The sequence below is a fragment of the Trichosurus vulpecula genome, chromosome 7, assembly GCF_011100635.1.
Source record: "Trichosurus vulpecula isolate mTriVul1 chromosome 7, mTriVul1.pri, whole genome shotgun sequence".
NCBI classification, from domain to species: Eukaryota; Metazoa; Chordata; class Mammalia; order Diprotodontia; family Phalangeridae; genus Trichosurus; species Trichosurus vulpecula.
This window is the reverse complement of record NC_050579.1, coordinates 61,474,667-61,500,726: the sequence shown is the minus strand read 5'-3', so window position 1 is coordinate 61,500,726 and position 26,060 is coordinate 61,474,667. Positions and strand designations below refer to the sequence as shown.

General features: G+C 38.4%; 2 protein-coding genes across 4 annotated transcripts in view; one reads left to right on the top strand and one right to left on the bottom strand.

Annotated features, from left to right (window-relative positions):
* Positions 1 to 26,060, bottom strand: part of SORT1 (sortilin 1) — an 82,309-nt gene that overhangs the window by 44,602 nt on the left and 11,647 nt on the right. For all 3 annotated transcript variants that reach the window (XM_036766189.1, XM_036766187.1, XM_036766188.1), the window contains exons 2-4: positions 6,815 to 6,874; positions 5,500 to 5,573; positions 342 to 444 (exon numbers count right to left, since the gene is read on the bottom strand). In XM_036766189.1, coding sequence (XP_036622084.1) covers positions 342 to 444; positions 5,500 to 5,531 — 135 coding nt within the window. In that variant the 5' untranslated portion in view covers positions 5,532 to 5,573; positions 6,815 to 6,874. The remainder of the gene's footprint in view (positions 1 to 341; positions 445 to 5,499; positions 5,574 to 6,814; positions 6,875 to 26,060) is intronic.
* Positions 11,870 to 12,315, top strand: LOC118856103 (40S ribosomal protein S15a-like). Its single transcript, XM_036766190.1, has one exon. The coding sequence runs from the start codon at positions 11,873 to 11,875 to the stop codon at positions 12,263 to 12,265; it is 393 nt and encodes a 130-aa protein (XP_036622085.1). The 5' UTR covers positions 11,870 to 11,872; the 3' UTR covers positions 12,266 to 12,315.

The window sequence follows — 26,060 nt, the reverse complement described above, 5'->3', positions numbered from 1 at the left end:
ACTAAAAGACTGTCTTTGGTGGGTTCATGTGGTGGCACCAACTTATAGCCAAAATTGCCTTGCAATAAAAGTCTTTTGGCACTGAAATGATTAAACCCACTTGGATGGAATTTCATCCTAGACAGAGCCTTCTTTATTCTGAAACCAACTACAAAGAGAATAATATTATACTGAGGTTCAACTGCATTCATATAGTATTAAACACACCATAAAATCAGACTTTTTACTCTTTATATAAAAGTTTTACTGTTGTATTAATGGGTTTCTACAATAACTAAATTTGCCACCCTAGGCACAGTTTATAAGGTATATACTTTAGTTTAGAAAGCAAAGACTCACACCTTCCCAGAGTTTTCAGGTCCAATAGCCATTCCAAATTCAGTCCGAATAAATGTGTTATTGATCAGATTTGTAATATCCTTAAAGTTCTTTCCATAGTCTTCGCTGAATGAGGAGGAGAGAGACAGAAAACAAAATCATCTAAAACACTTTCTTTACCACACAAGGTATAAGTCCTTTCAAAGGCTTTTACAATTCTATAATGCAGAAAGAATACGGCTATAGAAACAAAAGTTCTTCATGCTAATTTTGAGAATACTTAAAAATATTAGCTGTTCATTTCGACAACATTCCCAGAAGGTAAGTAGGGAAAATAAAAAGCCAGCGAGTGAGTTGATGTAAATCACCTAGCCTCTCTGAGCCTCTTATGTAAAATGGGGAAGTAAATACTTGCTCAGAAGATTATGATGAAAGCAATCTGAAAACTCTAAAAGCAGCTGTAAAGATGTTATTTTTATTAATACCACTACCACCTCAATTCAAGTCTTGCTACAGAATATTAGATCACTAATTTTCATAGAATTTAAGCCTTCAGTGGAAAATTTAGGCTATTACCAATGAGTAACTAATCTGTAATTAAGAAGTAGTTTGCAATGGCTTAATAGTACAGCCCTAGGGACATCAGTAAATATTCCATGAAATGACATTCCAGGCAAAGAATTATAAAATAACAGTGCTACAAGGGACCTTAAAAATTTAGTTCTATCGCCAACTCTTACAGATCAAGAAACTGAGAAACAGAAAGGCTGAGTCATTTGCTCAAGATCAAATTTCTAACAAAATGGAAGACTTTCAATGCAGGACTTGAGTCAAGTCTTAATTTATGTGAGATCATTTATTACAACTTGAGGTCTTCTATATAGGCAGATCTATGAAAATATGTTGAACTGAATGGAAAGAAAAACAGGTGTTTGAGCATGTATGTGGCTGATTTCTGACTGCAGCCACCATCCAACATCTCTTATTAAGCACCTGAAAAGGCAGCCTCTCTTGGTGGACTATGGCCGAGCCTGAGAGTCACAAGGACCTGGCTGCTGCTGAGCGTTGCTTGGGTGACGGTGGTCCAATCATTTAACCTCTCAGTACTCTGAGCAATTCTTTGAGACTCTAAGTTATAGATGATCTGCTGGTCTGTGTCAGTGGGAGGAAGTTCCTATACCAGTTCCCTACACTAATGGAATCACAGATGTAGACCCTTCCCAAAAGAAAAACTACCTGCCCCAGAAGATACAAAGACAGAAATGGAATCATTCTACCTTCTAATGGGTGAAACTACCAGCTCACACATAAACAAGCCTGGGTATTAGCTACACTTTTCTCCCTTTCCTTTGGAGCAGACAGAGATCTGAAATTGTCTTTGTTGTCAATATAACATAAGGATAAGATAAAAGGTGCTTAGAGAGGAAACAGGTATTACTAACAGATTCCTATTTTACCCCTCTAGGGCTGTGACTCAGACCAGTATTTATCTTTGGATAGCAGGTGTATGTAGAAGCAGAGATCTAGGAGTTAGTTATATTTACGGGTTAAACAGTTCCTGGTTGTTGTATAATGTCAATCATTAACAGCCTTATGGCCTTGCAATGGCATGATCTACACTGGTTTTAAAACTTTCCTCCTTCATGCCACACCTAAGAAAACTCTTTGAATGAGATTCAGGTCAGCCTGCTTCTTAAGAACTTGGCACAGCAAACAGATATGCCTGTCCTTCAGAGAAGCAAAGAACAAAACAAAACAAAAAAGCCAGCCTGGCACTATAACCAATTAACAGGAGAATAATGGATGAAGATCAACTTGGGAAGCTGGAGTAGGAACCCTGGATCCCACAGATTGGCAAGAACCCTGAATTTGGAACTTGAGGACCTGGTTCGGATCCTTGCTCAACTCCTCACTCTACCTGTATGACCTTTGGAAAGTCACTTAACTTCTCTGGGTTGAGCTAAAAAGACCTTTAAGGTCCCTTCCAGCTCTAAAACTATGATCCTATGATACAATTAGAGTTCAAAGTGACTTTGGTAAAGTGACAATGCACCTGAAAAACTGAACTATTCAATCAGGAACAGTGTATACTGCTAAAAAAAATTTATATGAAACCACACAAATGAGAAATGAGAAAGGCCTGGGTCAGCTGATGTTCAAGCAGCAATGGAAGGATGCTTGTTTGTCTTTTCTTAAGGTTGCATTTGTGGTTTTTTTTTTAAAGCAACCACAATAATGGAAAGCACAAAGAAGAAAAAACAAGAGATTCTCCCATTATGTTCTCTACCAGAACCCAGAATATAAGGGCCCTGTTCTAGACCACAAAATGAAGGAGTGATGTCAAAACTTTAAAAGAACTAGTCACAGAAGAGGTAGAACAATGCAATGTTCATCCTGAATAAGCTTTATTATACAAATGTAATGGGATATTATTGTACCATAAAGAATGACCAACATGAAAATCAAGAAAAATTTCCTAATTTATACACAATGAATTAACACAATGGTTAGGATAAAGAAATCAGAATTGGAATGAAAACTATGTTAAAACAAAATTAGCAACAAAATCTGTGGGGAAATACACAGAAGAAAAAAAAACCAGAAAGGGCCATACGAAGAAATGGAACATTTTTTGTAAAAACAAAACAATTACAAATAATTTAGAATTTGTTTTTGTGCACCATATGTGTTTTGTATTTATTTGAATGTTTTTGATCTTGGTTACTAAATTTTAAAATTATTTTTAAAAAGAATGAGAGAACTCATTCCCTCGCCCATCAGTGTGCCACGCCTGTGTGGCACATACTGATCCTATGTGACAAATGGAGCTGCTGTCTGCAAAGCAACCTTGTACAAGGCAGTGGAAGCATAGTGCCAAGTGCTGTGTGTGGCAAGAGGACTGAACATGAAATTAGGGAAGTCCTACGTTTAAATTGTAAACCTAAAACTGACTGCACTGCTGTCAGGTAAAGCCCAATCTGCCTATGGTGGAGCTCAGTCTCCCTTCCTATTTGTGCTAAAAACACTGCTGTTCTTCTTGGTTCCTGGGCACATGACCTCCATGCTACCCTATCTCCTCTTACTCCACAGAGCCAATCATTTGCCACATCTTGCTGGTCTGGCCTCCTCTTCAGACCTCTACTCTATTTGTGGCATCATCTCAGATCAGGCCTTTGTCACCTCTTGCCTCAGCTAAAGCATGCCTCCTCTTTGGTCTACCTGACTTAAGTACCTTCGAAGGCCAATCTCTCCTTCTCAGGATCACCAAAGTGATTTTCCTTAGGTACAGGACTGACTAGGCCATTCTCCTACACACACTTCAGTGGCTCCCAGCTGCCTCTGAATAAGCTCTTCCTTTAGTGCTGAAAGCCCCCGGCATCTGCTCCAGCCCATCTCTCCAGGCAGATCATGTTATTGCCCATCATGAGCTCTATGCTAGCCAGATTGGCTCCTTGCTATTGGCCACACACAATGTTCCACCCACTGTCTCTGAGCCTTCCAACAGGTTGCCTCCCATGCCTGAAATGCTCCCCTTCATGTCCTGGAACCCCTAATTCCAGCTCAAGAAGAGCTTTCAAATTCCCACTGCTATGAATGCCCCTATCCCCCAAAACTACTTCTATTTCTTTGTATCAATTCTACATTTATTTCTCTGTGATTATGTTGTATCCTCTCCCCTACAGAATATAAATTCACTGAGGGCAAGGACTTTCTGCTTTCCTTGTGCCTAGTAGTACCTGATAGACAGTAGGTACTTAATAGTTATTTATTTTTAAAAAATAATTAAAAATAATGAGATTTTTAGTTCAACATAAAGACAAATTAGGATAATTCAATTTGGAGAATGCTGAAAAAGAATTTACTAATTTTTACAAACATGAAGGTCATTTCTATGGAGAATGTTTTCAATTACCAATAAAAATTAGATAATTTAAGACTAGAGTAAACTTCCTAGGAAATTTAGATGGACATGAGGGAAAATTTCTTGACAGTAAGGTCTGTTTCCACTGGAATGAAACGAGTAGTTACAGAATCTCCAACTCCATCCCCTGCCCCCACAAAAAGCAATATAAATTGTCTCTCTTCAGGGAGAGTCAGAGGATCAAAGATTTATAGAAGGGATATTAGAAGTCAAGTAGGTCAAACTTTCATTTTACAGTTAAGGCTTAGAGTTGGGACGGGGCAGAATTCAGATCTATCCCCAGGTCTTCAAGCCCCAGATTCTGTGCTAATTCTTTTGTACCACCTTGGTTAGAACTTAGGAAAGCAAACTAAATCATCTTCAAAGTCCTCTTCCAGACCCAAGAAACAATATTTTTCGTTGCTCTTCAAAACAAAACAGATTGTTTTCCTGTAAATTGCTAAGAATTCTTAATAACCCTTTCTTGATCTTACACTGGTTTTTATTATTTGCAAACTAGTATCGCTCTGACAGAAGGGGCACTATGAAAACCGACTCCTGACCCAGAAATAGCATTTCTAGGGTGAATATGAATGGAGGTCCTCATCTATCCACTCAAGAGCCATTGGTTGGGGTCAAGGTCTAACACATAGATTCTCCATGGTCCCAGAAGACTGGAACTGAGCTTCACATGGGACCTGCCACAGTTCCTATCATAGATAGGACTTAGAGGAAGTTGCAATGACTAAGGATTCTCTAAGTGAGACAGTCTCTAAAATATTTGTGGGGCTACATCTCTTTGATCCCTTGGTGGGAGGTGGTATTTGTGGCTGAAAAGCAAAAGCTTTTGTATGTAGCATGTTTAAGCTAGAATAGCTTTAGTGGTTTAAAACTGCTCTAAGACTTTTGGGATACCCTGCATGAATGGAATTTTATATACAAAGGCAGAAACCTAAATAAATCTCAAACTTCCTTCCTTAAAATAAACAGCACATTAGGTCTTACACATATAGCACAGTTCACTGAGACAGAGGATCTTTATTGTTCTCTGTTCCTGATTCAAGATCACCAATTCCAATAGGATTAGCCAGTTCCCTTGGAAGGAGTTCTTTCTTTTAATTATGTTAACTACTCTCAGGTTGTCAGGGAGGCAACTACAGTCAGCCTGGAGGTGTGCAGAGACTTGTGAAGATCTGAGATGCCTGGTAGGTCTTTTTTAGTTACAAGACTGCCAATGTTCAAATGTGTATTCGCTTCTCAAATACACTTATAAGTCTCACCTTCGATAAAGCTTAGACTGTCCAAAAGTCATGATTACCAATGGTACATGGAATGTAGTTAAGACTAGAATGACCTGGAGAGAGACAAAAGCAAGCTATCAACAGTTGGTTCAGATGGATTTATTATAGAAATAAATCAGTTACTAGTAAATAACACATGTCAATAGTTAAACGTCAAATATCACCATGTCAACTGCTACTCTGAGCCAAATATGGGGCTTCACCAAAATTTAAGATGACTTTAAATCATCAAGTTGGAATGATTTCCAGCTTCTACAGAGGAGAAACTGGGGTTACTCCTGGATTTTAATACAGGAGATATTTATCTACTTTGTAGATAAGTACTACTGTACTTCTGTACAGTACTTCTGTATTTCTTCAGGTTGCTGATGGGACACACCACTGCTTTGATAGGGACATTACTCTCACCAGCCAGGGTAATAATGAAGTCAATATATCTATAGTGGGAACTGACAGTGCTTTAGGATAGGTGTTAGGCAGGTTGGGAAACCTGGAATCACTGGGGAAAGTCAGTTCACTATTGCACTAAGAAAAAAGGGGACACTAGTATTGGTCTTTTGATAGAGGAAGTATTTCTAATTACTTCTCTGCTCCCAGTATCTAACAAACAATGCCTGTGCTGGAAAATCTCCATGATGCTTGAGATAGGGATAACAAACAGCATCTGATGGCAAATAGGCAGCAACAGCTATTCAGCAGAAGCAGTTGAGTAATAACCTATTATAAGGAGGAGTGGCCATACAGACAGAGTAAATGACAACTGGGACTCAGGTTTCTGCCTCACCAGATGCTCCACCATCTTTCCCAATATCCACATTTCTCTGGAGGTCCCCCAATATACTGTTTCCCTTTCTGCCTACTCATTTTAATTTTAAGCAGTCTCCAGGACCCAGAAGATAACCAGCCTCAAATCTTCTGGTCATAGAGCTTGAGTTTGCTAAAATCACCATCTTCCAGGAATAAATTAGTCTCAAAATATATAATCGGTTCTTAAGAAAGCATTTTTAAAGTTGGAAACTTTTAGTGTTTTTTTTTTAATGTTAGGCAGAAAGCTGGTTTAGGTGAAGGCCATCCTGAAGGCAGAAGAACTGAGTAACTGACCACTCCATTCTTCCATTTCTAGAGACAATAAATACTATAGCTCCCTGTTATTTTGTACTTTAGACAAGATAAATTTTCCACAAATAAGGAAAAATTCTAAAAGCAGTGTCACAAAATGGCATACGAGAGTTAAAATCCTAAAACTGAACATGTTAGCTAACCACACTGTACAAGGGACCACTAGGTTACTTACCCCAGTGCTATCTCCAACCCATGACAGAGATACTGAGCCACTGAGGTCATCAAATACATGCTGCAAGAAATAAAATGAAAAGAAAATGAATCTATTTAAGAATTACACCAATCCCATACCAGTCCTTGACCTACTCAAACAATTCAAAACAATTCTTTCCTTACCAAGAGTTAAAGGAATGCCAATAGGAAAAAAACACTTCAACTCCTAGAACAGAATATGGGGATGATAGGATTTAACTGGTTAATTCTGATATTCAGTGGCCTGGAAAATTTAAGTTTCTCTCCATTTCCCCATTCTATTACCTTCCCCGAACAAGCCATGCAGGTGAGCCTTCTACCTGTAACAGCTGGGGGAACTTTTATCCAATCATCTTAAAAGACAAAGACAGCAAAGTATTTTGAAGAAGTTTTGAAAGGGCCCACATTGTTAATCTAAAAAAAATAACCTAGTGCACCTGTGATTAATCTATTAACACAATGAGAACAATTTTAATCTTCTCAGTTTTTCTATGATATGCAATTAAATAGTCCTTGGATTCCTTTTGCTTTCTGCATGACTCAAGATGACAATGGTCCTTAGGAGGTACAAAAAATTTTATGGCTAGAACTTTTAATCTAGGGTCAAAATAAACCACACAATCTTAGTATACTGTAGACTGCAAATGGAAGGGAAAGAGATTATCATTCATCTGGCTTAAAACTTCTTTAGAACCCAAAGTGTGGTCTGCGTGTTGAAATGTGGAAATAATAACCTGGCTATTTTAGGTTTTGCTAAAAGTTGATATTCTTTTATCCCTTTAAACTAGAAATTTAGGTTTTGCTACTTAAATAGTTTCCTGACTCTTCATCAGCCCCTTGGCTGGTCAGGAACCATCTCTCCTAACTTCTTACCCTCAATGCCTCAAGTGTCCTGCACACAGTAAGACTGCAATACATTATGATGAAAATACACTTACTTCCTATTCTAATTCCCAAATACTTTACCTACAAAATATCAGATTTGCCAACAACTTTGTTGACTCAAGACTACCACCTCCAAAAGTCTGAAGGCAGAATTTGTCTAGTTCACTCTTTCATTATCTGGCACTTCCTCTTGAGAAGGGACTCTATATTTTTCAATACCACTCTCCCTCCTCCTTTACATTTCTATATGCTTTGCTTTAAGAACTTGTAGCTAGGAGACTTGGTGTTTCAGAAGATGAATCCCCGCCCTGCTACTCAGGAACCTACACGACCTTGGACCAGTCATTTCTCTCACATGGTCTCAGTTTCTTCATTCATAAAAGTAAGGGGTTTAATTTAATCATGTTAAGACTAGATGGTCTCAATGTTGGAGGGGCTCCAGAAACACTGACACACTAATATAATGTTGGTGGAGCAATGAATTGGTCCTGAAAAGCAATTCTGAATCATGCTTAAAATGTGACTAAAATGCCTATTTCCTTTGAATCAGAGATCCCACTGCCAGGCATAATAGCCTAGGGTCAAAGAAAGGTCCCATATTCACCAAAATATCCACAATTACATTTTTTTTGGTTTTTTGTGGCAGAAAAGAACTGGAAATAAAGTAGATATCCACAAGTTGGGGAATGACTAAACAAATTGTGCTACATGAGATGTAATGGAATATTGCAATGCTATTAAGAAACCATGACCATCAAGAATTCAGAGGAGCAAGAAAACAATTCTATGAAAGATGTAAAGTGAAATAAAAAGAATTGGGATGATCCCCTACGCCATGACTACATCGATGTAAATGGAAAAAACACCACCAAAAGAAACTGAATGCATTAGTTAGAGTGCCCAAGAGAAAGTGCACAGCTTTCCCTTGGGGTGGGGCATGAGGCATGGGTGTGGAACACTATGTACATTGTTAGGCTAGGCTGATGTTCTAGTCGGTTATGCTAAACTGCTTCCCCCCTTCCCTCCCTTTTAAAAAATTCTTTGTTAGCAGAGATCATTCTCTAGGGAAGGGGAAGATATGCATTCAGAAATAACAATAATACAAAAACAAAAGATAATTTTTTTAAAAGACTACATGATCTCTAAGGGCCCTTCTGGCTCTTCATCCTATGAGCCTATGATTGTGAGCTTATACTTTTTTCCCTTTGTCTTCTAGGTGTGCTTTAAGCAGCATGGTCAATGGGGGTTCTCAAGAAATAGTACTAGCCAGCTATCAGTGGATGCTGTGAGTGAATCTCATGAGTCTCAGGGAACACAAAGCTCAGTTTTGCTTATAAACTATTCATCTGAAGAAAAGTGAGGCCTGGCTGGTTTATCTGGATCTAAAGTCTTGAAACTTGCACAGCAATTTCCATTCGCTACATACACATCAAGGCCAGATGCTCACTTCATCAGTCCCGAAGCCACTGAAATCATCTGAAGCAGTCACTTGAGACTCAACAGTGGGATATGCAGAGGCTACCACAAAAACTGAAATACAAACCACATGGGTTAGCACTGATTTAAAACACAGGCTATCTTTCCAAGGAGGGTCTTACTGGTAACAACTGACTAGGAGAGAAGAAAAGAATCCCCCAAATGGTAGCTCTGTGATCCATGGTTGCCTTGGTCTGGCTAGAAGACTCACTGTCAGTCTGGGTCCTGCCAGATCTATAGCCTTCCATTTTTAGGCAACGCCCTAGAGCTTTGCTAATTCCTATACAGCATACACATTCAGACAAGGCCAATGAAGCCCCAAAGCATACACTGCTGCTATTACTAAATCCTGTAAATATCCTAGAGAGTTACCTCATAACAATTCTGGAATTAGAAGATTTTGATTGCATCTAAACAGTTCAAAACCAAATTCTGTTCATTGATTATACAGGAAAGAAAGCAACATCCAAAGATTCACCTTGGAAACAGACTGAATTTATCATTTTTGTCCTTTTGTTCTGTCCTCATACTGTTTCTCTCAACTTTATTACCTCTTACGATTTTCTTTTTTAAAACATAAAGCTACAAATGAGAGAATCTGGTTTTCACAGCAAATATAATTCATCTATATTTTTAGTTCTAACACCTTGGTTGGGATGAAAGTAAAAATGAAAGCAAATTCTAATAAGTCACTAAAGGTCTGTGAATAAAGAAGGGTCAGAGCTAGAGGCTACCCAAAGGAAAAACTAAGATAGGAGTATATTTCAACTCTAGGTCTCCAAGAGCAGAAGAAATACAGACTATCTAGGAGAAAAGGTTACCTTCCAAAATGTCACTGACAAAGGTCTGCAATCATGTTTTAAAAAATTCTGACACCTAGGGTTTATTATTTGATCAGAAGTGACATTTCCTATCTGTATAATAGCATTTAAAAAAAAACTTTCAAAGAAGAGAAAATTACTTTAAATATAGCAGTGCCATTAATTATAACATGTTTTTCTTTGGGTTGGCCACCTCTGACCTAGAAAGTAGGGAGAGTGCTAATAAACTATCTTTTTTTAAACGCATTCTGTAGGCTCCACAGCCATTCTTCCATTTATTGCTTCCTTCCTACCCCTTTACAGCATCTCTCTTTTATGTCAAGCCATTGTCTGTCCACCTCTGTCCTCAAGTCTTCTGTCTTTACTTCCTCAACCTCTAGTTCACCATATGTTCTCCACTTTTCTACAAGCCTTTCTGGAACCTAACAACAAAAACATTAACACAAGATGGTGAGGAAATATTTTATAATTCATCTTTGCCTACTCCTTTAAAAAAAACTTTTTTTTTTGAAGAATAAGTTCCTTAAGGGTAAGGGGCTGGCTGTCTTTATGGTTTTAAAAGTTACATAGTTCCTGTAGAGAACAATGGACATGGGAATGTTTCAAGCAGCGAAGTGAAGAACAAAACCCAAATCTACTAAGCTCCAGTCTTGTTAATTTCCAAGGATGGAAAATAAACTTGAGCTGCCTTATCAAAAAGGCTCATGGCTTCTTAGATGACTCTCTATAATACATAGCAAAACATCACTAATCTAGAGTTAAGGCTGGTCCAAATGATGAAACACTTTTCTTAATTAAATTTTCCCTTGAAATTTTGTTTTTATAAAATTTTTAAAATTTAATTTCCAGATATATCCCTATCCCCTCCCTTGTGAACCATCATTTGTAATAAAAGATTAAAGAAGAAAGAGAAAAAATGCAGTTTGGAAAAACTCAAAAGTACATCAATCATTATTACAGTGCTGGCACCCCTAGAGTCATCCCACCTCTGCCAAGAAGGAAAGGAGGTCCACTTTCTCATCCCTTCTCAGAGGTTAAGCACAGTCATTATAACAACACAGCATCGAGTCTTTGTTGTTCTTTCCATTTACATTATTGCAAGTCACTGAAAATAATGTATTTCTGGTACTTCTTAATTCACTTTGCATCAGTTCATATATCTTCTCATATTTCTTGGGAATTATGGAATATTTAAAAAAACATAACCATGCAATATGATTTTAAAAGATACCATAGCAATGTGATAAAAATGAAAATAATACCTAAGATAATATACAGATTTATATATTATACGTATATAATATGTAATATATATTAGTGCTATACCAAACTACCAAGGGAATATTTTATTAAGCAAGACAAAAAAACCCAAAATTTGGAAAAACAAAAAAATTCCGTATTATCAAGGGAAATAATAAAAAAAATAGGAATAAGGAGAGAATAGCACTTTCAGACTTCAAAATACATTATAGAGCAACAAACAAAACTATTTGATGTTGGTTAAAAAATAGGAAAGTGGATTAACGAAACAAGAGCAGACAAGGAATAATTTGAAATCAACTCAATAAGGCAATGTACAATAAACCCCAAAACAAATTACATAGGTAAGAACTCCCTATATGACAAGAACTGATGGGAAAACTGGAAGACAGTCTGGCAGAAATTAGGTTTAGACTAACAGTTTACATCATATACCACCACAAATTCCATATGGAAGGAAAGAACTAAACAAGCATTTATTAAGCACTTACTATGTGCCAGGCACTGTGCTAAGTGCTTTACAAATATTATGTCAATGGATGTGATCAAATGATGTAATACATATGCTCTTTCCGCCATCTTGCAGCGCTGCCACCATGGTGCGCATGAATGTCCTGGCAGATGCTCTCAAAAGCATCAACAATGCAGAAAAGCGAGGAAAACGCCAGGTTCTCATCAGGCCGTGCTCCAAAGTAATCGTCCGGTTCTTAATTGTGATGATGAAGCATGGTTATATTGGCGAATTTGAGATCATTGATGATCACAGAGCAGGGAAAATTGTTGTGAACCTCACGGGCAGATTAAACAAGTGTGGTGTAATCAGCCCCAGATTTGATGTTCAATTGAAAGATCTGGAAAAGTGGCAGAATAATCTCCTACCATCCTGTCAGTTTGGGTTTATTGTGCTTACAACCTCAGCTGGCATCATGGACCATGAGGAAGCAAGACGAAAACACACAGGAGGAAAAATCCTGGGATTCTTTTTCTAAGGGTGTAAAACAAACATACCAATAAAATGCTCCAATGGACAAAAAAAAAATGATGTAATACATATAAAATGCTTTGTAAGGCTTAATATACTATATAAATATTGGCTATTATGAAATTTGAATATTAAAAGTCATATCATTAAAAAAATTGGAAAAGAACCAGAAAGATATCTTTTATAGTGACGACAGGATGAATTCTTAACTAACCAAAGAATAAAAGTGATTACAAAAGATAAAATAGATAACTGCAATTATATGAAATTGAAAAACTTTTCCTATAAGCAAAATTAAATTAATATAAGAAGAGAATCTATTGACTGGGGAAAAAAATCTGCATCAAATATCACCAACAAGGGCCTGATATGCAAGAAATATAGGTAACCGACTCATCTATCTTGGCCAAAAAGCCATTTCCCAATAAATAAACGGTCAAAGTGAAATGAAATACAAATCAAAACAACTCTAAGGTCTCATCTTATTCCCAACAAATTGGCAAATAACAAAAGAAAGCAACAATCAGCAAACTATTGTTGGTGGAACTGTGAATTAGTGCAACTATTCTGGAAAGTAATTTGGAATTACTAATCAATAAAGATTTGCTAAGTGCTTACTATATGCCAGGTACTGCGCTAAGCACCGGAATTATGTTAAAAGCATGACTAAATGTTCATACCCTATGACTGAGAGAGTCCACTGTTAGGTATATATCCCAAGGAAGTGGAGAAAGCTAGGTGGCACTGTGGCTAGAGCTCAGGACTCAGACTTGGGCTCAAATCCTGACTCAGACACTAGTTTGTGTGACCCTGGCTAAGTCACTTAATCTCTGTAGACCTCAGCTTTCTGATCTACGAAACAAGGATGATAATAATAGAACCTACCTCACAGGGTTGTGATAAGAATCAAAGAAGTTAGCGTATAGATAGTACTTTGCCAACCTTAAAGCAGCTGTATAAATGCTATTATTATTAAGTCAATGATAAAAAGAAAGGTATCATATACAGTGTCCAAAATATTTACAGCACACTTTTTAAAAAATACATTTTTATTGATCTTTTGGGATTTTTTTTCATCACCATAGTTTCCTTAGTATTCCTCCCCTTCCGGAGAGACATTCCATGTAACAAATAGTATTTTTTAAGGACAACAAAAAGAAAAGGAGAGGAAGAAATCAACATCAAAAAAAAATCTGAAAATGCAACATGCAACACTTGCTGACCTTCCACTTCTGCAAAGGGGTGGGGTAAGTGTCTTCTCATATCTTGTTGTTCAAGTTATGGCTGTTCTTCATTATTCTGCAGTATTCCCTTTTGATTTTGGGGGGGGCAATTGTTCTTTCCATTTATATTATTGTAATCATCGTTTATGTTGCTTCCCTCGTTCTGCGTCTTGAAAATTCATAAGGCTTCTCTTGCTTCTCCATGTTCATCATTTGTTTCTTACAACCCAGTAATGTTACTTTAGATGTCCACTGACTGGGCTACAACTAAATAAGGTGTAATACATGAATGTAATGGAATACTATTGTGCTGTAAGAAATTAAGAATGTGAGGAATTCAGAGAAGCACAGGAAGCCTTAGATGAATTTACACAATAGAAAATGAAGTAAGCAGAGCCAAGAAAACAACAAACACAATGACTACAACAATGTAACAGCAGAAAGGTGGTGCAGTGGATAGAGCACTGGGCTTGGAGTCAGGAAGACCGGAGTTCATACCCAGCCTCAGAGACTTACTGGGCAACTCACATTTGCCTCAGTTTCCTCATCTGTAAAATGAGCTGGTGAAGGAAATAGCAAATCATTCCAGTATCTCTGCCAAGAAAACCCCCAAAGGGGTGACCAACAAAGTGTTGTACATGACAAAAAACAATTAAACAACAACCAACAACATTGTAAATGGAAAGAACAGTAGCTGAAGGTGAGTGCAGTCAAACTGTAATGCCCGAATTTAGCTCTAAAGAAGAGATGAGAAGCCAGTTCCTTTGCTTCTTTTTCCAGAGGTAGGTAGGGGACAATGCATGTGGAACACTGCTATTATAGTAAGACATTTTCACTGTGTTGAATAGTTTTGCTGAATGGGTTTTTTTTTAATTCTTTGTTATTGGGGTTGGCTCTCTAGGAGAGGATACGTTGGGGAAAATGTAGGAGCTATAAAAACAAATTCTATTAATAAAAACTTATTTGGAGAGTTAGATCTTTAAGGTTCCTTCCAGCTCTAAATTTGACCTTATAAAATATAATTTTCTTCTTTGAGCCTGTAAAAAAATTAAACCTATTATCCATTCAAAATGTTTCTCAAATCTACTGCCTACTATCACTGCCTCTACCACCCCAGTTTAAGTCTTTAAAATCTCTATTATACCTTACCTATTTACATTAGGTTTCTAAGTTCCCTGATCCAGTATTTCTTCCATACAAACCATCCTGTATATTAGCACCAAATGTATCTTTCCAAGCACTGCTTTGATCAAGTTACTCTTCTGTTCAAACAATTTCTATGGTCACTAGAATAAAATTCAACTCCTTAGGGCAGCATTCAAGGTCCTTTACAGTTTGGCCTCAGTTTACTTTGTCGGTCTTATCTCCCACACCCTGTATGTGAACCCTTTAGTTGTTGTCTATTAGTCTAACATACCTTGTAGTTTCTGACCTGTGGGTATTTGGCTCTTGTCATTTCATCAGCTCGAATACCTTTCCTTTTCTGCTTCACCTACCCAACCCAATCTACAAAGTCCAGCTAAGATGCTAACTCCTGCACGGTGTTCTCTGATCAGCCTAACTAGGATGTCTTGTTCCACCCACTCATCCCTTAATTCATATAGCATTTATTATCTACTCCAGGGACATTAACACACCGCTTCGTACTGTGACTAATTTTACACCTGCCATATATCTACAACAAGATTTTATGTCTCTGCCTCCTGCCAAAATGGATACCTGAACAGGAGACGGGCTGCCCAGTTTCTCTGTACCAACTCTAACAAAACACAAAGGCAATTAGATGGTACAGTGGATACAACACCAAACCTGGAGTCAGGAAGACCCAAGTTCAAATCTGGTCTGTGTGACTGGATAACATGTCAAATCTAGCTGTGTGACCATTTAATTGCTGCCTGACTCAGTCTCCTTATCTGTAAAAAGGAAATAATAATAGCACCCATCTCACAGGATTGTGAAAATAAAATGAGATATTTGTAAAGTGCTTTGCAAATTTTAGAGCACTACAGAAATACTATTACTAATAAATAAAACCCTCAAGTTTCTACCAAACCGAATAACAATCAAGAAAACTAATGACAAATCTCTTCTATCCCAGAAATACATACAAAGTAAGGCAGAAGCCCATAGACAATAGGACAAGGGGAGTCAAGAGACAGTACGGGATCTTCTGTTATCTTTTCTTCGGGATCATGCTTGCATATGTCTTCCCATGCTTTTTTGCATTCATAATATTGATCATTTCTTACATTCATGTACCATAACTATTTAGCTATCCCCCAGATGATGGTTTATCTACAGATTCTAGTTCCTTCTTAACTATAAAATGTGCTATCCTGAATATTCAGGAGTATATGAGGCCTCTCTTTTTATCGGGTCGATCTCTTCTTAAGTGGTCATCAATCTTATTAAGGTGGCCCTGTAACATTCAGGAGCTTAGTGAAACTATTCAATGCCATCTGTAAATAGGAGAATCTGGAGGCCGTCACCATCTCTAGAAGACCCTTCTTTTATCTGGAGGCTACACAGGACAGCTTCCTGAATTATGCAAATAACTTCGCTGAGGATACATTTTATGTCTCATCTGATACTGTCAAATCAGAGGATCACTGAACAAACTTACCTGTCACTGTACTTCTCAAGAAATCTTATATAACTTTACATGAATGGGAGATGACCTTATGGGAATATAGGTTTTAAGTCTATGTTTTGCTCTACCTCTAGTTCAAGAAAATTACTTCTCCCTAAGAGGAAGTAAACAAAGCTGAGCTGAAACCACAAGATTACTCGACTGGAGCAGAAAAAGTTTCAATAATACACAGCTGTATATAATTAGCAAACGAATCACGGTCCAGTTGATCTAATCAAGGTAGGATGAACTGAATAAGAGAAATCTAAATAAGGGGGAAGAGACATTTTTGAAACTTGCAAAGATGGACTGGAAGGCATAGCATTTCCCCTGATAAACCCAAACCTACGACACAATGTTACTGTTAAAGAGCCCACCATATCAAATACTGTAACAAAGAAACTTACAGTAATGAAATAAGAACAAAAAGGTTCACAACACGGGTGAGGGTAACTGTTTATTTAGTTTCTTTCAGTTTTATAAACGACGGCTTGGAGTGGTCACTCTCATACATTAGTTGGGACCAAAATTCTCCTGTGAGGAAGAAAGATTTTAAAGGATCCTCGATCATAGAGCTAGAGTTGAAAGGAATTCTATACATCATCTAGCCCAAGCCCCATACATGAGAAGTGAGACCCAGATACGTAAAGGAATGAGCTGAAGTTTACACAGGTGGCGAGCACAGAGCTGGTTCAAATCTACTACAACTTGCAATCCTAATCCACTAACATGGTGTCTACCACAGGAACAGGTCCATCAGGTCTGCTAAGACAGAAGTGGTGATTTTGAGGTTTCATGGCCAGCCAACCAAAAGCCAATTCTCATTGTAATAGACAGTAAGTTACTACCTCAGATAAGTGAACCACACTCCACAGGGGCCTGCTGTTAAATCACAGTTTGGAACCAAATGTATCAGTCTCTAGGAACCCGTAGGGAGGGTGTAGGAGGAAGAAACCAACACCTGCCTAAAGAAGAAGAATTCTTTTCTGGGTGGGAAAATGCTTAAACTGGATAGAGGCTGGGCAGAGCCAGAGCTGGGATTTCAAGCCAGGAATGCTTGATCTGAAGCCTTTACTGCAGGAGTCCTGATCCTGGTCCCCAGTTAATATTCATTGGTTCCTGTCTTATCTACCCCAGAGGACATAAGCTCTTCAAATGCAGGGATTCTTGTGTTTTCTTTCCAGATCCTAGCATGGTGCCTTGTACACAGTAGACACTTAATGTTTACTGAACTAAAAGGTGATCAGCAGAGGTAAAACCAGGAGTGTGGAGTAGCAGAAAGACATGAGGAGCTGTCGTCTAGATTCCCCCAAAGAGATCTAGAAAATGCACCAGACTGAATCCTGATAGGAAAGTTGAAGGAAAAAAGTTACAGAGTGTCATTTTTCTTAGTCCAGGGAGACAGAGAGTTCTGCAACTGCTGGGGACAGGGTTTGGCCAGGAGTACAGAGAGAGAACAGCAAGACAAGAGGAGGTCCCAGACTCATACCAGGGCCTACCAATGGGAATATGGGCCACCTGGCAGCTCTGTCGGAGGTCACAGATCCAGGAGGGACTGAGGAGGGTCCCCCCTGCACCCAGAGGTGACATATTGAGAGGAGCAGGCTAAGAAACCAGCAGCAGCAGAGTGGCTTTAGAGAACCTAGGAGCACAGCAGAGCATTCGAGCTGGCTCAGAGTGAAGAGTGAGTCTAGCAGCAATCGACCTAGGCTCTGAGGGTGGGGTAAAGGGCCGGGTAGCAACCAGACTTTGCCCTGGATTTGACCATTTGGGGAGAAGCACAGAAGGCTTGGGGTCCAAAAGGGCCTGGAACAACATACCACTCAACACCCTAAGAAAGCCTCAACGGGAGCAGTCCAGACCTTCCCTCCAGAAGTGCTGCAGAGCCCAACCCTAAGAAGTCTAAATTAGGCAGGAATAGACTGGAAGAATGAGCAAACAAAAAAAGAATCCCATCATTAAAAGCTATTATGGTGGCAAGGAAGCTGAAGACACAAACCCAGAAGAGAATGACTCCAAAATATCAACAAGCCAAGCCTCAAAGAAAAATATACGCTGGACACAAATTCAATTGGGATTCCTAAAAGAAGTGAAAAGTTAAACAAAAACCCTTTCTAGGGTTTTAACAATGCAATGAGAGTGCAAAAGTAAAAAAATTGGAAAAGAAATGAGGACTATGGAAGAAAAAAACTAGAAAGGGAATTAACAGCTTGGCAGAAGGACAAAATCTTACCGAAGAACAAACTCTGAAAATTGGAATGGACCAAATAGAAGCCAATGATTCTATGAGACAACAAGAAATATGACAACAAAATAAAAATACTGAAGTTTAAAAAAAAGGCTAAGTACTTCATAGTAAAAACAACTGATCTAAGAAACAGATCATGAAGAAAAAAAAATTAACAATCACTAGATTACCTGAATGCCATGACCCTCCCTCCCAAAAAGAGCCTAGAAATCTTATTTCAAGAAATCTTAAAAGAAAACTGCCTAGATCTCTTAGAGCCAAGGGGCAAAATGGAAATAGAATCTACTTGTTTCAGTCTCTCCTTAGGGATAGTACCTTGTATCTGCTAGGTTCTGCCCTTATGCATGGTTTCTGGTCTTTTGCTTTGCCTAGATTACTGATACCTAATGTGCTCCCACCCTTCTGACTTTATCTGGTTTCTGACCACTTAACCCCATCATCTTTACCTATAACTTCCAGTCCTTTATACATGCCTAGCCCTTAAGTTTTTATTCCTGGTTTTATCTTGATTCTTTCTTCCCTGTTTCTGCAATCCACTGCCATGTATGGTCCTGGTCTAACAGAGTGATTCATTATTCTGAGTACACAGAGCTGAAGAAACTTGGCTCAGTCATCTAATCATGCTAACTATTTCTAAATACACTCCCCACATCAGTTAAATATTTCAAAAGTTTCTCTATCAAAAGATAAATAAATAGCTTAATAAGAATCATGGAGTCCTATATCACATAAAAGAATCTTAGACTGGTAAGCTCTAGAGCAGGGCTGTCCAACCTTAGGTTTTTATTGAAACAATAGACAATATATTTTGATTTGCCATTTTAGTGAGAGCTCTGCAGTAGCTCGGGCTTCGTTTACTAAAGCATTTATGTAAATTTCTATGCTTGTAGGCGTGTGCATAAAGCGCACTGCGGGTGCATTTGGGACAGCCCTGCTCTAGAGTAATTTAATCAAAACATATTTATTAAAAGCCTAACATAGGGGATGGGGAAGACATAGTTCCTGCCTTTGCAGTGCTTAGAATCAAGCTGGTAAAAGAACTGTGGTGGATACATCAAACAACCAAAAACAATTCTAAAGTAGTATATGAGCAACTGTGAAATAGTACAATTCAAATACCACACATAAACCATACTCTAACAGCTGTCTGTACAGTGCTATACACAGGTGCTTAATAAATGATTTATTGTTACTGATAGACTATCCAAGGTTACAGATTGGTTAGTGATTGCCTATGACCCAGTAAATGAGGACACATGGACTCCTTTGAGATTTTTTGTCAAACACTACAGGTCATGGTACAAGACTCTAATCACCCTCCTGTCACCATCTTACAGCACAGCATGAGAAGAAATAAGGATATACATTTTTGTGGACTATGAATTAACTAAGTCATCTAATGTAACAGTACAGACAATTCCTAAGTGTTAATAAATGTAGAAGAGCCATATACACTTAATTGAGCTTCACATCTAATTAAACTAGAGGTCTAATTAAATAAGTGTTACTATATTTTGGAGAACTTGGGAGTTGGTCCCTGGAGCAACCGCAGCTTGAAAAAAACCTAGTAATGAGACATCCTACCTATCTTTAGTTATATACTTAAAACTTAAAATAAACCCCCTGAAAGAGTCCAGGCTAGAATAAGCAAAAGAGGATCTGTTTTCACATGGCTGGAACCTGTTTAAAGTCTGATCAGATGGCCAGATCAATATGGCATCAGGAATAATATGCTTGACAAGTAAACTAGTGGTTAAATTCAGTGACTGGTTGCCATCATTGAATATAGAAAGGGAACTTCTTTTGTTAAACAGTACAAAAGCACAGACAGCAAGCGGATGATGTTTTATCCCCCTATGACTTAATCTGGAGGAAGCAGATTGCTTAGATGGACAGGGTGCTAGGAGGTCAAAAGGCTCAAGTTCTGGTCCTGGCTTAACATTAACTGGCTGAATGAGCTAGGTTAAGTCAACCTCTCTGGGCCTCAATTCCTCATTTGTAAAACAGGGATCCTACTACTTGCCCTATATACTTAATAGGGATATTTAAGTTAGAGTAAGACAACCTAAGTGAAAATACTCTATACTTTGCGAAGCACCATAAAGATGTTCAATAATGTAATTCCAGGAGTGCCAGGATAGGAATTTGAGGTTATAATTTTGCAATTTCAGCTGGAAAATATAAAAGGTGGACAGGATGGTAGGCAAAGAAGTGGCCTGGAGCATGGTAGATGTGGTGTTCTTGCAAGTGGGGGGAAAATGCAGTAATGTGGTTTTAAATATTAGAATACAGTTCTGTTAAATGAAAAGGCACTGCTAAGTTCATAAAACATGAGCTAAAAATAAAACCACAATGTTCCAGCTCTCATAAAGACTATTTTTAGAAACTCAAAAGCCAAATACAAAACATTTTAAGTAATGCTTTTCATAGAACACAAAATCCTCAACTACAGAAAGAGCCCTGCACCGCGAGTCGGGAGATCTGGGTTCTAGAGTGAGCACTGCAATTCAATTAACCTCACAGGGCCCTAGTTTCATTTGTGAAATGAGGGGGTTGGAATAGATTATACCTAAGATACCTACTAGCTCTGAACTTGTTGGATTTTTCAGTCATTTAATTAGTGAAGAGTTTGATTATTCAGTGCTCCCTGTAAAAAAGTTTCTATGTTTACACTTATCCAGCTACTCCAACCAAACTTATCTCTATCTGAACATAGTCAAAAACTTGAAAAGAAGCAAAAATTAAAAGCAGCTAAAATGGATGATTTCAATCCACATACTAAAAAATCTCCAAGCAGAACTTTGGCTGAACAGGAAACACTTCAGGCCCTTACTTAGAGCCTATTGATTCTTATTTTAGACACCATTCTAATAAGCTTAGTCACCTGGATTCCTAGTCCACAAGAGATCAAAAGAAATAAATCCAGGAAAGAAGAAACTTCTGAAGTCAGGCATATTAATAGAAGCAATGAGAGAAAACATAAAAATATTCTAAAAGCAGAAAAGAGAACTATAAAGACATTTTGTTTTGGGCAAACAGCCTTGCATACCTTCATCAGATGAGAACGTCGCTTTTTAAAATACAACACAATAAATCCATGTATGAAATACCTTCCCCACTCCACCCCCCCCTTACAAACACCTAGGCTTGCCTTCAACCCAAAGTCTGTCACTTGAATGTTTCCCCGAGCCTAGAATCCCTTCCTCCTCCTCTTCCTACCTTCTAACCATTCCTAACCTGCCAATCTTTCTTCCTAGGTAACCCCAACTTTTCCTGGATAGTTTCCAGGCTACTTAGCCATTACTTCATTGGAAAAGGTCATGAAACAGAGTTAAAAACATAAGCTCAATTAGGCCCTCATAGCTGTCTAACAATCTATATCCTGTAATTTTTATTTTCTTTACTAATAGATCTAGAGAAATCAAGAAAAGTTCATGTCAGACTAAACAAAGGTCATTATGATAACCTGTATTATCAGGGGACTGCTATAGACATAGCTTAATTAAATGTTAGCAAAATATTTGATAAAGACTCTCATACTATTCTCATGGAAAAGATGGAGAGATGTGGGCTATAATAGAAGCATCAAACTCTCAGTCCACCAAGTACGGCCAAACCAGATTAAAATGTAATTAGGAAATGTTTAACAAAATAAATAAAAAATACATCATGGATAATGTTAATTTGTGGTTTCCTAAGTCAATATGCTGCCTGTAGGGATCTGTTTCTATCCGATACCAGGTTAAATGATCAGACTATTGTATCAGATGAATTCTCCAATGCAGAACACTGAGACCCATGGAGTTTAAATGACGTACCCAAGGTCATTCAAACAGCAAACATCAGAGGTAGGATTTCAACCAAGGTCCTTTAACTTCACAGTCCCTGCTCTTTTGACTCTACTATACAGCAGTTTGCTTGAAAGAGAGGTTTGGGTTTTAGTGGACCGCAAGTTCAGCATCCGTTAGCAGTGCACTAACAAGATTAATGTGCACTCAGATAACACTGAGAGGAATGAGAAAGTGATAATTTCATTCTATTTTGCCTTGGTTAGGAAACTTCTTGGGTTCATGGATCACATACTACCTTCAGTTCATCATATCTGAAGAAAGACAATAACAAGATGGAGAGCATTCAGAAAATAATCAGAATGATAAAGGTCCTGGAGTCCTGGACGCTAAGCCTAGAGAAACTGGGGGTGGGAGTGGGGAGGACAGGATGTAAGCTGTCAAGAGGAAGAGGGTTCATTCTGTTTGGTCCCATAGGTAGAATAAGAAGCAACAGAATTAAGTTGCAAAGATGCAAATTTAGGCTTGATGTCAGGGGAAAACAGTAACAACAAAAACTCTTACTAATGAGAGTTATCTGAAAGTGGAATTGGGTCTCTGGGAGGTCACAGGGTCTCCCCCCTCACTGCACTTCTTCATCCAGCTCATGTTGGATGACCACTTGTCAAGACTGGCTGTGGTGGGAATTTTGGGCTGAACTCTATAAATGGCTACGGAGATCCCTTTCATCTGTGAAATTCTATGAACTCCCAATTTCATTTCCCTGGGACTTTTACATATCTTACAGTTATAAAGGGCGGCTAGGTGGCACAGTGGATAAACCATCAGAGCTAGCATCAGGCAGACCTGGGTTCAAATCTGGCCTCAGACACTTACTCGCTGCATGACCCTGGGCAAGGCACTTCACCCTGTTCACCTCAGTTTCCTCATCTGTAAAATGAGCTGGCGAAGGAAATGGCAAACCACTCTAGTATCTCTGCCAAGAAAATCCCACAGAGTTGGACATGACAGAAATGAATGAACAACAAAACAGTTATACTAAATGACTTAGTCAACTATGATGCACTGGAAAGAGCCTTGGACTTAAAGTCAGGAGATCCTTGGGTTTGAATCTTGTCTGTCATATTTACTAGCTTTGTGCAGGGCTGATAACCCCAGTAGTGACTAACTCAATCACATCTAGGTCCCTACCAGGCCAAACTTTTTGCAGGCTCCTTTCCACTGTCATCTTTCTCTGTAAAATATTTTGCAGACAAGCCTGGTCCCCTGCCCCTGGCTGCCATCACCTCATGGTACAACAGAGAATGTCCTGGATTTGAAGTCAGAGCCTGGGATCAAATCCTGATTCTGTCACCCGTGTGACCTTGCACAAGTCAACTAACTTCTGTGGCTATACCTTGGTCTCCTTGTCTGTAAAGAGGGTATTGGCCTAGATTTCTTTGCAATTCCCTTCCATCTCTAAACTTAGGATTCTGTGATCCTTAATAAGGATATTCCCTTAGATTGTGTCCTTAGGCTTCCTTTCTACAACTCTTCCCTTAGTGATTTCATTCACTCCTACAACTTCAACTACAAATCTCAATCTACAGCCCTGTCCTTTTTTTCTGATCTCTGGACCTGCACTGAATCACAAGACAACCTGGGTCTGAATACCAGCTTCCTACCTGTGATCATGGGCATGTCACTTACATCTTGGTGCCTCAGTTTCCATATCCATAAAGAAGGTTAGCAGACTACATGACCACTAAGATAACTTCCTGATTAATATCTGATTCTATGATTTCATTTTTTAAAGTTTTTTTTATTATTCTGAACTTAAAAAATAAAATAAGTGTTTCTATAACAAAGTGGAATAGAAAAAAGAGAGGATTGCACTTGAAACTACAGATCTATTATGTACAACTTGCTATTCCTTTTAAATATATAACAAAGCTATCATGTAACTTTCTCTTTTCCCCCTCCCCTCCCCCAGAGATGGCTACCATTAGACACAAATGTGTATATAGTTATCCCTTCCACATCATGGGGATTATGGGCATGGCACTCCCTGGACTTGGAAAATCCACATAAAATTTTTTGGCCCTCTCTTCATATCAGAGAAGTCTGAATTACTATGGTATTAAAAAGTAAACTATGTTGATATTATATAATGCTACACATACATTTTATGCATTTCTGAGTTTCTAAACTTTTTCTGCGTCATCTGCAGCTTCTGCAAAACTCCCCAAAGATTCCCACTTAATTTCTTATGCTGACCCATGATATATTGAAACTGCAATGGGGAAAGTTGTGATGTGGAAGGGATAACTGTATATGTCAGTTCTTTCTCTGGATGCAAATAGCATCTTCCTTCATAGGACCTTGGCGGTTAATTTGGGTATTTACAATAGAATGACTTATCCACTCAAAGTTATTCTTAAAACAATATTGTTGTTACTATATACAACATTCTTTTGGTTCTCTTCATTTTGCTCATCATTATTTTCTGTGTCTTTACATGTTTTTCTAAAATCTTTGAGCTCATCATTTCGTATAGCAGAGTAATATTCTAACACAAACATATACCACAATTTGTTTGGTCATTCCCCAATTGACGGGTGTACCCTCAATTACCCTCTCTTTGCCCACACAAAGAGAGCTGTTATAAATATTTTAGAACATATATGTTCTTTTCCTTTTTCCCTAAACATCTTGGGAAACAGACGTTGTTACACCTAAATTGAAGCCCACCATTAATCCCCTTTATATTTGTGTCTTTGTCTCTGCCCTACACCCTGAAATGGCTTGAAACTGCTTAAGGCATAATTCTGGGTGTTACCCAAGACTAGTCCCCTGACCCCCCCTTTCCTTATGATTCAGCATTCTGTATATTCTCTCCACATCAGCATTATGTGCGAGGATCAGTCGCTAGGGTAAGGCATAAAATTTATTTTAAGGAAAACCCCCCTGGTTACCAAGTAGCCCCACACCCTGAGATATGGTGCAGCTATTCTGCTCACCAAGCTAGGTTCCCCCCACTCAGACCATAGATCAAGTAGGGGTTACTTTCTGGGGAATTCCACCTTGTACCCTCCACCCAGCTATAGGAAACTGGTCGCGCCCCTGAGGGCCACCCATTTTAGGAAGCAGACCACCCTGTGTCACAGGATGGTTGCACCCCTGAATCTAACTATATTCCCAAATTAGCTCTGAACTGATAAGCTCAACCAATGGCTGATCTGTGCTTCTGTATGTCATTGCTTCCGCTAGCGACCCTCCCTAACTGTGTCATTGTGGTTTTTACCTTTATAAGTCTGTAAGTTCCTCAATTCGGGACTGCCTGATTTGAGTATATACTCCAGGTAGTCGAGCGCTTGATCAATAAATCCACACCCTAAATTTACCTTGAACCCAGGTCTCATCTCGCTGTTATTTTCTACACAACATAATAGTGGTATTGCCGGGTCAAGGGGTATAGTTAGTTTAGTAACTCCTCAGACTCTATGATTTTAAAGAATGGTGGATTTGGCATTTGAGAGCCTAGTATGGTTTCTAAATTGAGACTGGGGTCTAGATTTAGAGTCACAGGCCCTGAGTTGAAATCCTGATTCTGATACCTTACGTATGTGACCTTAGACAAGTCACTTAATTAACCTCTTTAGGTCTCCATTTCCCCATCATCAATATGAGAGAGTGACCTTGGGAAAGCCACTACCCATATGTGGGCTTCAGTTTAATTATAAAATAAAGAGCTTGACTTGATGCTCTAAATCCTGTGACTTTATGATATCCAACTGCTTATACAATATCTCCATTTGGATGGATGACTGAATTTAACCTTTTAGTGGCTCCGTAAGTCTGAATAAAATTCAAACTCTTCTACATGGTATTTAAAGGTCTCCAATGTAGAAACACCTTGGTTTTTTTTTCCTACT